Here is a 14113-nt window from a genome sequence, read left to right as displayed (position 1 = left end):
CTCTCACGCCATCTAATTTTTGCTTGTTCACCCCCCCCCCAATCTTACTTACAAGTATTGCATTCATTCCTGATGCAATGGCATAGACCAAACCTGAGAGGCGTGCTGCATATGTATACTCTTTTAAATCATCCTTCAATAACCTGATTAACAGGTATGTCATGTTGCAATGGAGAGGATCAGCATAAAGGTAGCGACTAACAAAAAAGAAAAACAAAACAAAAGGATGCTTTGATACTTCAAGGAGCGACACGGTAATGGATGAAGAAACATGACTGAAGAGTATGTATATGCAGCCTCATAACCAATATTCTCGGGAATGAAACACTGAGGAATTTGATTTCTCATTCGGAACTCTAGTGGAATGGAGCAGTATCTCAACTCCAATTCGGACTGTAAATTTGAGTTTTAAGTAAAAAAAAAAAAATCTTGCAAATATTTGGGTGAATGACGTAAAATGAAGTGCAAAAATTGCTAAATGTGAATGGAAATGTTGAAGACTCCAGAAATTTCAAATTATGAGAAAGTATAGCTAGAAATCAAGGTTGAAAAGGAAACTGAAAAAACAGGTTCTTAATTGGAAAAGCCATTGAAAAATTGCTTCCAGCAAATCAATTTTTTTCTGATTAGTGGAAGTAAATTTAAGGCTTTTAAGATTCTCCTTGATTTGGTACTTACATACATCCCATAGATGGTATTTTGGAGGTCATAGTTCAAGCCAGCTAGTTCTGCTGCATATGCATACTCGTTGAGGGAGTCTTTGAGTAGCTCAAGGTACAAATAGGCCATGTTACAATGCAAGGGATCCACGTAAGCAAATGGGCTGGAAGAAAATGTTGAAAGTAAAATATCTGCTGCAATTACTTCCCAGTTCTGCTAGATCCTCCATACTGGATCTCAAGGACACAGTAAAGAAGAAAATCCTGCTTCCTGTTATGAGAATATTAAGACAGTATGTGAACACAAACACACAGCTAAAGGGAGAAAGATTGATTAAACAATTCCATACTGAGACAGACAGACAGACACAGATGTATTACATCTATGTTAAATCTACTGTGTAACATTACACAAAACTGTTTTTAGCCCACATTATTCTGAATTTGTTACAAAGACAAATGCTTATAAACAAGTACGAAGCATATGTAAAACACTTAAAATATACAATGAGTTAAAAATCGCCACAATGGATAAATCTAAAAGCTTGCCAAGTAAGACAGTCTCACACTTAACTTGCTTGTCATCAGGATTAAACCTCACTGAACACAGCTGCTGGTTTCACAAAATCAGTAAACAGCGCAGGATGAAACCTCACTGAACACAGCTGCTGGTTTCACAAAATCAGGAAACAGTGCAGTTATAGGTTTGCTACCAAACCATTGGCATTTTCTATATTAGGCACAAAAATATCAAGGTTTTGTATTTAGCTATAGCACATAACGCTACCCTGAGGAAGAGTAAGCTGCACAGACTTCCAAAGGTAAAGACAACTCAAAGACTCAAGTCATGTTTCAACAATACTGCTTCACACCAACATATTAAGAGTGACAAACCAGATTAAGAGCAGAAGTAATTTGTGTACAGTATGGTCTAATATCTATTATTGATATATACATATAGCAGTTTAAAATATGAAATCATCAATATCGCACAAGTAAATTGTTCACAAAGCAACATTTCTTACTGAAGAATTCTATCAAGTAAAATATGAAAGTACAACAATATTCAGCATGTTAAAGCAAAATAATAATTATGGGGCACAATAATGATTCAAAGAACAAAACATTTAATTAAAACCATGCATCTCATTTTAAAGAAAAATTGGAGTGTTCTTTAAATAATGTGCAAAGTGGCCCTTTGCACGATGATTTCTGACATGCAAACCAACTTTATTTATTCAGAAGTTAAGTTTCACTGGGCTCAATTGGACTCACTCCCAGAAATGTATGCGGCCTCAATATATGTTAAAACTCACTGTTGCATTTTCATATACATCTTATCTCAAGGCTATTATTGTAGAGACCCATCACAAGCAGAAACAACATACCGTAATCAAAAAAAAGGCTGAGACCTCATTTTTAAAATCTTTTCAATACATAACTCATCAGAAGATAAAGAAGTTCTGGTGGGGGGACTGCATTTTACTTAATATAGGAATTATCATTTCAAGATACATAACCACCCAAGTTTCTCATATCTGTCTGTCTGTCCGTCTGTCTGTCTGTCTCTCTATCTACAAACTCTCTTACAAAACTAAGCAGTATTGCAGTTCACATGCTTCCTCAAAAATCAAAATGGGACCATGAAATTACCGGTAGCTAGCAATTATATTAAATGTAAAAACCTAGCTTACTTGGTTTTATCTTAAAATTAATTTTCAATGCTGTAAAATGTTATGTATGCTTCAACTTTAACAGGTAATTTGACTTCAGCACCTAGCAATTTCACCAAAGTAAGTTTTTAACTGGTCTATACAAATTTCATAATGCTCAGCCTTCCTTATGAATTGAGCAGCATTACACTGAGAAATTATCAGGCTTATGAGCATATTTAGCTCATAAGAAGCTCTGGAACATATATTTTCTGTTTGAATATTCAGCTGCTTTGGGAAAACTACACACCACATTCCAGAAATGACAGAAAACAGAGGCTTTGTAGAAAGGCACCCTGGTTGTTGCTAACATTACAAGTAAGTTTATACTATAGGGATGGTGAGTCAAGGGTCAGAGGCTCACAGATTGGATTTTTTTTATTTTTTATTTTGTTTTGACTACGGCAGACCAACACAGCTACCTACCTGTCACCAGAGATATGTTTGGTGTAAGAGGGTGGTGAAGGAGGAGAGTCATTAACAGCTCTTGGATTATGTTTAAAACACTCTTGTGGCACTCTAACAGTAACAAATTAAGATGCTACAAAACTTTGTTGCTTGTGCTGCAACAGATTAACATGGTTGCTCCTCTGGAACATGGACAATACTCTTCAGCCAGCAGAAAACCTGTGCACACTGTTGCACATCCATAATGCTGGATTGCAGCAATAAGTGGGAACTGACAATCTCAGTTATTTCACTATAGCAGCCCCAAGCATGTCTAGAATGATAAAATGTTTTCTTGAATGACTCTGCTTAGAAAGATAAATTTTAAAGACAAAAATGCTTGCATACCTGAAAAATTCAAAGTTGAGACAAGCTTTGGGTAGGAAAAATTTGTCATCTTGCTTGAACCATAGCTTGCACATAGCAGTGTCCTGAGTTTAAGAAAACATACATCAACATCATCATCATCATCATCATCATCATCATTATTATTATTATTAAATTACAAACTGTATTTTTATCATTTTAATCTGTTTATATTCTTTAAACATACAGAGCGCAGGCCATCTGAATTTGGGTGTAGTCCAACAGGGTTTAACAGAGCCCAAATTTCTCAACCCCACCCCAATTAAGCACACAGTGATGCAGACCTATTCCCTACAATGTTCCCTCGTGCTGTCTAAACACATGCCTATATGCTAACATTTCTGAGATGGAGGGAGGGCCTCTAAGCCCTGTGTGACTTTTGCATGTATGAACACTAAATCCATAAGCCATTTTATTGCACCACTGCCAGGTAAGTCTGGAAAGAAGAGACAGCTATGGCAGGGTCTGGGCTTCCCTGATATTGGGATGAGCCATTAGGAGTTCATCTCCAAACTCCGCAATTTGAACTCACTTCCACCACTATGTAAACTTAAAGGTTTATATATTTTGAATACGGGGCAAAAAGCCAACTGGACAGGAGCTACTCCCCTCTTAAAATAAAGACCCAATTTTCATTCTTTTTTACAATCTATTCTTACAATACTGTTCATATTATAAGCAGCCTACTCAATGACCTTAATATTTCAAAAGCAATTCAGGAAAGTATGGTACATATTCATGAAATTCCACCCACAACTATTAAATACATATGCTTACCTTGATAAGAGTAGGGTACTGTGGTGCATCCTTCTCTAAAGGTACAATTTCAAAGTCAGTAGGGATAAATTCATTCTTCATTGGCAGCTTGAATTTCCCATTGAGGTCAGCATTTTGCCATTTCTACATTCAAGGTGCAAGCAAGAGGATAGTTTTGTTATTATCCAGCAGGTGCGTTAAAAAAAAATTGTGCTGCAATTGTGCTGCTCTGTGAAGGATTATCTACCTCTGATGAATCATGCTTCTTCAAAATTCATGACAAAAAAAAAATTATTACTAATGTTTCAAATTATTTAATTTGTACGATTCCTTGCAGTTCACATAATACCATTTAAGTTTGCTTTTAACTATGTTCCATAAACACTTAGAACATAGTGCTGACTGAGGACTAGATTGCATGCTCTAACCACTGTGTAGAACTACTAAGAAATGCTTTCTGCAATATGCATCACCATGTGAGCAGCTGGTTTTCACTCTTAGCAATATGTGAAAATATTACACAAATCCCCCAAACACAGCTGCGTGTGTGATCATAGCCGTATATTCAGCTAGGTGCTCTGCACATAGTTTCTCTCTCACTAAAGCGTATCAATCAGGATTTTGGGGTGTGTGTGTTTTAAGGATCCAACATGTATAGTATTGGCTGAACCACAAAGAGATGTTCAAGGATTTGGTTCACATTTTGAAGTGAAATCTATTTTTTCCCATAACACCAGTTGAAATTAACTTACACCAATGTGACACACTTATACAAGCAACAGTAATAGTTGTTTTTGTAAACAATACAAAATAAACTTTACTGTAAGCAGCGGCAGAGCAAGCCAATCAGGCGCTTGGGGCGGCACGCGTGCCCTGCGCCCAGGGGAGAGGCAGCCACCTGCAAGTGTGTGGCAATCCGGGGCAGGACGCTCCGTGGGGCCTCCGAGGAGTCAGCCTGCCTCCTCCCACTCAGCTGCCCTACAGCTGAGGGGGAGATGGCAGGTGTACCATTTGGGGCAGTGCAGAGCCTGTGGGCACTCAAGCCACCGCGTCACTCCCAGGAGAGACATGTGGCTCAGGCACACTGCAGGCCCTGCGGTGAGTGCCGCCCGGCATCTTGTCACCCCCTTCAGTGGCCCACCCCCATCACACCCGCCCTTCCTCCGCCCCTGATTGTAAGAAGTGTGAAAATACTGGTTACATATTCATTTTACCACCAACTTTCTCACCACACCTTAATGACTTCATCAGAAATTGCCTCTTGCTTGTACTGGGTTCCATACCATTTTTCTGTTCTATCAGTTTTTCCTTCAAAAGACTTAGAAACTATTGCAACCCTAAAAAATAAAACCAAAACATAGTAAGTAAACAAGCATATTACCTCCCCCACCCCCAAAATGCTATTCAAATAATTCTGCTTGGTCACTAAGTTCAAAGATTCTGTTATTAATACTATAAATTCTATATGTCTTATTCTATTTTTGCATTTAATCCTCCTGTCAGTAAAAAAGCAACATGTATTCATATCAAAATGGCTATGTTAAATGACGCCTTGTTATTTTAAAATATATATGTATTATATTTTGCCATATAAGATACGCACACACACACACACACACACACACACACACAGAGTTTATACAATGAACTTGCATATATGGGGATATATTTTACAGGATTAAATATATTAAGCTCAGTTTGCTTTTTGCAGCTATGCCATTCTAAATTTCATTAAAATAAAAGATTTCTAGCTCTCATGACAAGTATTTTTTAAAAGACATTAACAGAATATTTGAAAAAATTACCAGCAATTAAGAGCATATATAACACACCCAAGGTGCTCCTAAATTCATTTTCTACCATTTCTAAACAGAAATTTGAAGCAAAGGAAAAGGCCATACAAATGTCATCCATGGGTAATACTACAACATACTTTTCTGATCATGCTCTCTGCAACATTTTAACAACTGTTTCCAATTAGTTTTAACAGTTTTCCAGGTTTCAAATTGTCTAGAATTTTAAAGAAATGCTTTTGGGGGGGGGGGGTAAGTAAGGAGAAATAATGCAGAATAGCAAGAGTAATTAGCATCTCTCTGGCCAATTATATGTGAGAGAAAACATTTACTATCAACCCTGTTTTAGCACCTCAGAGCCAACTCGTAGTTAATTAGAAGACTACAGGACAGTTGGAACTATGGAACACTTAATCAGAACATTTAGTACAAACAAAACCTTAAAAACAAAGGATAGGGCTGAATCAGAGACAGAAATAACTAGCAATTTTTCATTTTAACCTTGTCCTTGGCTGCCAAATAATCTCTCAAGATGGAAGATTCTGTGCTATAAATGAAGCACCCCACTCAGCCTTCTTTCACACTATGTATGAATACAAGGCACAATACAATAGTATGAGGGAAGCTTTATTTCCCTTTGAAATTAGTTACTATGGTAACAATTCTGTCACTGGCAATGAGAGAACACTACTTATCTCAGTGTTTCTAGCATACACTGGCAGAGAATCATGGCTTCAGCAAAAAAAATAAGAGTCAATTATGTACACCAAGTATGAAAGTCTATCGTATTGAAAATAGCAGGAAGAGTTTACCTGCCACTAATAAAAACCTCTCTGTTGCCAGTGGACAACTGTGTTTCCACTCCACTGCAACAACCTTGTTTTACAAATCATATGACAAATACAGAGCAAGTCAATACATTACTATGAATTAAGCAGCAGTCAAGGTTGTCTGCTGACATGGACCCTGTATGTGGGCCAAGTGCAAAATTGGGGTGAGCATACAATCACAGGTAGAAACCAAGCTGCACAAAGAAGAGTGTGCTTTCCTTAAGTAGAAGCATTGGGTTCAGTCCAGTTAATCCTTCAAGCCTATTTTTCTGGTTAACAGTGAAAATAACATGCTTCCTTTCTGCACTTCCTGCACCCCCCACTGCCCGAAGCACAAGTTCCCTCTCAGTCCCTATTCTGCAGCAACTATAGTTGGTCCCTATTCTGCAGCAACTATCATCTTTACAATTTCCCAAATAATCAATTTGTGTCATCTACGCCCCTCACCCTGCCACAACCAGAATCAGATATCTAATTCAAATCACATTTTCAGATTCTGATTTCAAGGGCAAGCACTGACCAGTTTGCCAACATGGCAAACTATAGTTGCAATAAATAGAAAACAGAAAGAAAAGCATCATGCTAGAGGGGAAGAGCATGCCTGTTGTTTCTTTCATTTATTCACCTATGGGTTGGAGGATTGTTTCAATTGAGCCCTAGTGTGAAAGCATCCAGAAGAGTCAATGACATGGGTGTGAAGTTTCAATGAAGTCTATCAACATTGTATGATAATTCAAAAGAACTGCACATTAGTTACATGAATATGACAAAGGCACATATCAGTTCTTAACATTATTATGCAGTGTTCTTCCCTCCTTCCATGCTGTGCTAAATATTTTTCTTTGTATAAAATAGGAAAACGTAAATATTTCATTCAAGGAGTTTTGCACGTGTAAAGTTATTTTGGATTTAAAAGTACAATCTACAATCTATTAGCAGTTTTAACCTGCAAAATATTTCCATCTCAATCTGTACAAAATATTGGATGTGGCAATATAGCTTACCGGACATTTTCAGGTCTTAACTTATCCAATACCATTTCTATTAAATCAGGCCTAAATTCTTCAAGTAAATATTCTGCAGCAAGAACTTCTTCTATAGGATAGTACTACAATAAATAAAAATGTGGTTATTTTTTTTAGTTTAAACCGAAGACATTATGCATAATACTAAAGTGATAAAATATAGTTACTAAGATAGTTGGCTATCACTGTAAGTAACACTTTAAGTAGACTCACTGAAATCAATAAATCTTCTCAGAGTTATGACTAATGTTAGATGTCACCCACAGTACAGAAAGAATCACTGTCATTTAGCTACACAGCTAATAAAATAAAAGCTATCTGTACTACGTTGTTGATATTATAAGGGATAAAAAGAAGTAAATGCTGACCCCTGGAGGATGTTTTCAAAGTGAATGGAAGCAACATAAACATGTTCATGTAGCAGTATCTAAACAAACACCTACTTTCAGAAATTCTAACAGAAAGATATATTCTCTGTCCGCCCCCACAAGCAAAAAGCAAAGAATTTAGTACTTATGAATTCATTCTGGAAATAAAAAAGAGTGTAGAAGCAAAGGTTTCTCCAAGATTGCTTTGCAAACTGGAACCTTTGGTGAGTCTGCCTTCGATCTTTGTCACCAATGCTCTTTAGATGTGAAGACACTAAAACCTAGCAGGTCTACAGATAAATAAGACAATACCATATGTTTAGGACCAGGCCCTAAGAACGCCTGGTAGAGGAAAGATCATTTAACCAGTAAGCATGTTTGCGCATTGTAAAAGTCATACTGATTAATCACTATACAGGTAATCAGTTCAGTTATACTTGGAAGGAAACAGTGCAAATTATTCAGCTATATCCAGCACCAGTCAGGGTCCCAGTCCACAATTGGTAACTAGTCTTTCCATTGAGGAGACAACTAGATGTCACTACAACTTTATAGTGGTAACTGTATGCCATATCAACATCTTTTGGCCTGCAATACTCATCTTGTTCATTATACATGAATAATTTTTTTGTGTGTGCTTTACCCCCAACCTAATGACATTGATGCCCAACTTTTGACACATTTCAGAAATGTTAAGAAATATTTCAGCATTAAATTCAGTCCAATTTCATAACTTACATGAAGAATCCCTGCAACTTTTGATGTATAACCCCGGGGTCTTTCCTTATCTTTAAACCGGAAGGCTACAGCATTCAAATCCTAAAACAAGAAATAAAATTAAGTTATTCTGCAATGCCACTCATCATATTGTAAACGATCAGTCAGAATGGTATTTTTAAACGATAATGAGAAATGAAGCTTGGACATAAATTTTATTTGTTTTTTGAACTTAGCAATCAATTGAATAAATGCACTGTGGTTTAATGAAACATAAGAAAATAAGTGAAAACCACTTTAAGTTATTACAATGTATTTAGGGCAAAGTAAACAATGTATATAATAAATTGCATTCAAAAGCATTAGAAACTAATTGATTGCATTCAAGAACATTAGAAACTTAACTAAGCAGATTTAAAGAAAATGGAAGATATAATAATTTTAATCTTTTATAAGATGAATTTATGTTTATAAGGTTATGGGTTATTAGATACAGCATTATTTTAGGTAGCTCATGTGTTTGTATATTCATAAGTTCATAAATTAATTTTAAAAACAAGAACATTTAACAGACGCATCTATTTCTAATTAAGGTATCTAAAATAAGAGAAGATCCAGTGTGAATCTCTAAAACTACTTGAAAGAAAACCCCAAATATGTTGCAATTATCATACCTTACATTCTTGGAAAACCCACTCTTGAGGTCCTTCTGTACGTAGTTTTTGTATATACTGAAACATGTGCAAGATAATATCTTCCACGTGTACTTTTAAGAAAAAGATAAAATATTGCATGCATAAGCAATTTCTCAGGGAAACACAAAGTTAACATTTTTAGTTTTCTTGGGGCCAAGACTAGACATGACTCAAGAGATCTACGATTAGAATCTCCTGTATGCATGTACAAGGCTTTTAAAAAACGAATCAGCACCTCCATGCATGCACTTTGAAGCCTGGGATGTTTGAAATGCTTTTATCCGATGCCCTTCCCCGATTTATTTGCTCCAGTGTGTGAGCCATTTAGGGCTGCTATTCTAACCCCACTTGACTGAGAGTAAGCCCCATCAAATTCAGCAGGACTTACGGCTGAGTAGATATGGTTGGGGCTGCATTGCCGATCATCAATCTTCTAGTTAAGCCCTTATACTTAAAACTAGCAGCTCAGTCTGACAGAGGCTAAACTAATACAAAGTTGCACAAACCAAATGCATGCAGTATTCACACATCTATTTGACTAATGTAAAAGAATATAGAGTATCAAGCAAACAACATGCACATTATACCTTTAGATATACAAATAATTTCCAGAGATATAAACTTGCTGATCAGTTATGATCTTAACCAGGGGTAGGCAACCTAAGGCCCATGGGCCACAAGCGGCCCACGGGGGACGTTTAACCGGCCCATAAGCTGCCCCCGAACCGAGCTGCCTGCTTGGCGAGTCCCCACGCACTGCGCTAAAGCAGCGCAGCACAGTGTGGGGACTCGCTTCCGTGGTGCTGGAAATTGCGTCTGTGCATGCGCAGATGCCGAGAATCTCATCTGCACAGACGCAGACACCGGAAATCGTGGGCGCATGCACTCACACACAATCTGGCCCACGGAGGGATCTCCGCTGGAGTGAATCAGCCCAGGCAAGGTAAACCTTGTCAACCCCTGATCTTAACAGTGGCCCAATTTGCACATAACACAAAACCAAACCATGGCTCAGTGTGAGTAACCAAAGATAGAAGATTGTGGCCACTTTGTTCCTCCTCTGATCCTGCTGCTGCTATACTGCTGTGACCTTAGCATTATGTCTGAACCCAGGTTCATGTTCTATTTTCCCTGCACAAACTACGAGTGACAAAACCATAGAACAAACCTCGCCCACAGCTCATGGCTTGTTTTGAGCAAAATAAAGCATAAGCCCAGGTTCAGATGTAGCACTAAGGCAAACAATGTAGTAGGAGTAGCACTAGAGGAAAAGCAAAACAGCCACTATCTTATCTCAGAGAACCCACATTTGCTTCCTTGTACCAAGCCATAATATGCCTTAGTTTTATATGCAATTAGGAATCCTCCAACTAGCTTCCTGATAATTTCAACAGAATTAGACGGGCTAAGAACTTTCTTCATATTTGGGCGAACACTAGCAGTATTCAGATGCAGGAAAATAATTTTCAAATCTGTAGAATTAAGAATGAGCACATAGCTCATTTGTTCAACCCTCTAAAAAAAAGAGCCCACCTACAATCTTAAAATTACAAATGTTTTGGCAGTGAGGTTGTTCTTAACTCTAAATTTTTGCATGTGATGGGGAGGTTAGTTTGAAGCCAATTCATTTGTCCCTGACCTAGCTATTATAGTATGGATTTCCATCAAATTATTTCTCACTTTGGGAGATGTAAAAAGTCTACTTAGAGAAGCCCACTTAGATCAATGTGCTCCAAATCCAAACTCAACAGAATAAAAGAAGGGATCCACTTACAAAGTCCTTCTTCTGTAAGGTCAACATTAATGATGAAAAACATGAAACCTCTAGCACCTTCTTTTTGTCCTCCAACCAGGGTATTTACCCAGCCTGTGAAATAGAGTATATTTTAAACTCTGACACAATAGTTAATTTTTCTTAGTTATGTTGTTCATGTACACACACGTCTTTGGTTAACATCTATGAAATTAAATAAATACTATGAAAGAACCAAATGACAGAAAGACATTGCATGCACACAAAATCTAAGTGCATTGGGGGCAATACTTTGTAAAGATCTTCTGCAATGAGCAGCTTAGAATTCTGCAGATTCCCAATGCAGCTAGGCTATGTCAGTCCAAGTCCCCATCCCCAGCTCAGTTGACAATATGCCTATGCCCCCTTACCACTCCTGGTGGAGCTGGAGCTGGTGCAGGCCCTCAAAGGGGGCATTTTGAGGGCAAAGGGGACATATGCTACACATTGGTAAACATGCCCTGGGCATCACAAACACTCATCCTGTTGATGGAATACTGGTGAGGGGGGATATACTGCATATGACTCCTTATAATCTTTCATATAAGAAGCACTAAGCCATTGACAGGAAACACCAAAAAGAGCATCAGTAATATAATGCAAGATTGTTTGAAATATCATTACAACTGAAACTTAATTTTGTTTACTTCACCCCTACTTTTCAGGGGCTGAGCTGTAGGGAAGCAATTGCCCCAAGGCTTCAATGTCAACTCACTGCACACCTTACCTTTAGCTTTGAGTTCTGATAGAAGACTTCCTGGACCTTCATGACCAATAAGATGGCCAAGATAATGGCCAGGGTTTGATTTATAGTACTTCTGAAGATCTGGTATTGGAAACGTGACGTAAAGATTTCTAATGTCTTTGATGGGTACCACTTGGTAAAGTTGCTGTGAAACAAACAAAGCAAAATAAATCTGATTTAAACTGAATCCAGTATTTTTCCTTTACAAGGCTACTTTTTTCCCCCTCAAATCCACCACCCACAGTTCATTACACATATGCCCATTTCATGCTTAGGCCATAACATAAAATTAATATTGCTCAACTGCATTTTCTATTAGAACAATTAGTGAAGTTTCAGGAAGGGACAGATTACACCTACACCCACACCTTTTACATTCAACACACATTTGTCTTGCTGTACCAGTAATTCTGATGTGCTATGACGCTACTCAACTTATCACAGTAGTTTTCTGGCCTTGCTTAAAGGCATCTTAACAAATACACATCATAAAACTTATTTTAAAAGAAGTCACAATGCAACAAACCCACCCTGAGATGTTCTTCCTGGAAAGGATGTTCAGGGAATTCTGGTAATGGAACGTTTTTGTTCTCTACTTCAGAGAATAGCTTCACTACCAAACCTGTTAGCTCATCTAAGGATTCTGTATGCATATATTTGGGAGGAAAAGAAAGTTATACATGGTCAAAAGTTTCACAGATGTTATCCTTGATTGCTCCTTTTAGAGAAAGGCTTGATAAGCACAGTCTTCAGAAAAGCCAGTATCTAAAATCTGAATGCATTTTACACATTCTTCAATAATAAAAATTCTGTGCCCAGAATAAAACCTGTCTGTTGATGCAGCACAATGTATTCTGTATACAGTAAGTATCTTCCTAAGGAATTAGAACTATGGAGTCTAGACTGGGAGGCAGATAGCAGTGAGACGAAGAAAGATATGGAGATTGGAGCATGCTAGGAAATGAATGCCACTGAAGCCTGCTCTCCATGTTCTGAGTTCTGGAACATCACTGCATGTTTGTATTTTAAAATTCATCTATAAGAAAATACTATGGCTAGAAACATATACATTATATAAAAACAGACATTTTCAGAATGACAAATTCTGCAGCAGACACACAATCTTTTACTTTTACTACAAATCTGCAGAGTACATACATCCCTTCCTATTAAAAAAAATTAAAGTCATCCTACAAATTAGTAAGTGTAGATATTAGAAATGCTGCAGATTTAAGGTAGACCTGTGGTTTAGGGTTTGGAGAGTGGTTGCATTCTTCACACACACACACACACACACACACACACAGAGTTAAGTTCCAGTGCTAATCCATTGTAAATTGGTTATATATTAAAAGTAGATCCCAAAAAGTTTGGCATTCTTACCTCGTCCTAGAACACAAACAGCCATTAAATTTGATGAATAGTAAGTGGAGTGAAACTTCAATAACTCCTGTCTTACATCTATCCCTTCTTGGTTTGGTCTAGTTTCCAAAGTGAATTTGCTTCCTACAGAACATAAATAAAAAGAAGGATGTGTTACAATAAGAGCCATGACTGGGTAAATGTGCTCAGTTCTGTTAATCTCTGCAATCACAAGAGGCAATACTGCACATATTTCTCAAACAGATTACAGCATCTGGATTGTTTTATTTTACTACTATGTTTATACTCTCCATTTCCTCCAATGAGCTCAGTGTCATACATGGTTCTCCGCACCCCCTCACTTTATTCTCACAACAAATGATGGGCATTGTGCATGCAGTTCCTATTTATATTTCTATCACATGATGGTACTTCTATTGAGTGCAAGATGTTTATCAAATTTCCTGTTTTCATGATTTCAGCAAGACCATTTGTAGTTCAGCTTGAATAGCTTGGAGTTAGAAGAATTGAAATCTAGAATTGTGTTCTCAAGGGACTGTTTCTACAAATCCTTTTTCTAAACTTTTATTTATGCAATTTTAACAGTTTTTATACACACATCGTACAGTATCTCTTTTCCTAAGACTTCCCAATCAATTTCTCTGTGACATTCTAGGGAAATCTTGATCTGCTGCATATCCTGATATTTCACCCATTATCATTTCAATTCTTCCTCTTTTGATGTTATCTGCTGTTCATATGTCAACTCCTACTTGTAGGTTAAATTGTATATTATACCCTCTAAAATAATCTCCAAAACACCTCCTCTTTTACCTTTATCTCATC

At 37.3% G+C, this 14113-nt stretch overlaps 1 protein-coding gene across 4 annotated transcripts in view; it reads right to left on the bottom strand.

Moving 5' to 3' along the window:
• IDE (insulin degrading enzyme) overlaps positions 1 to 14113 on the bottom strand; it is a 55588-nt gene that overhangs the window by 16285 nt on the left and 25190 nt on the right. For 3 of the 4 annotated variants that reach the window (XM_033149285.1, XM_033149286.1, XM_033149283.1), the window contains exons 5-15: positions 13289 to 13411; positions 12436 to 12548; positions 11888 to 12050; positions 11143 to 11235; positions 9348 to 9439; positions 8695 to 8775; positions 7568 to 7671; positions 5175 to 5277; positions 3962 to 4084; positions 3167 to 3249; positions 679 to 823 (exon numbers count right to left, since the gene is read on the bottom strand). In XM_033149285.1, the coding sequence (XP_033005176.1) occupies positions 679 to 823; positions 3167 to 3249; positions 3962 to 4084; positions 5175 to 5277; positions 7568 to 7671; positions 8695 to 8775; positions 9348 to 9439; positions 11143 to 11235; positions 11888 to 12050; positions 12436 to 12548; positions 13289 to 13411 (1223 nt within the window). Of the gene's footprint in view, positions 1 to 52; positions 198 to 678; positions 824 to 3166; positions 3250 to 3961; positions 4085 to 5174; positions 5278 to 7567; positions 7672 to 8694; positions 8776 to 9347; positions 9440 to 11142; positions 11236 to 11887; positions 12051 to 12435; positions 12549 to 13288; positions 13412 to 14113 lie in introns of all 4 variants that reach the window. The other variant, XM_033149284.1, reaches the window with a different exon arrangement.

Source organism: Lacerta agilis, chromosome 5 (assembly GCF_009819535.1).
Source record: "Lacerta agilis isolate rLacAgi1 chromosome 5, rLacAgi1.pri, whole genome shotgun sequence".
In the NCBI taxonomy this organism is placed as follows: Eukaryota; Metazoa; Chordata; class Lepidosauria; order Squamata; family Lacertidae; genus Lacerta; species Lacerta agilis.
This window is presented reverse-complemented; position numbering and strand designations above follow the sequence as displayed.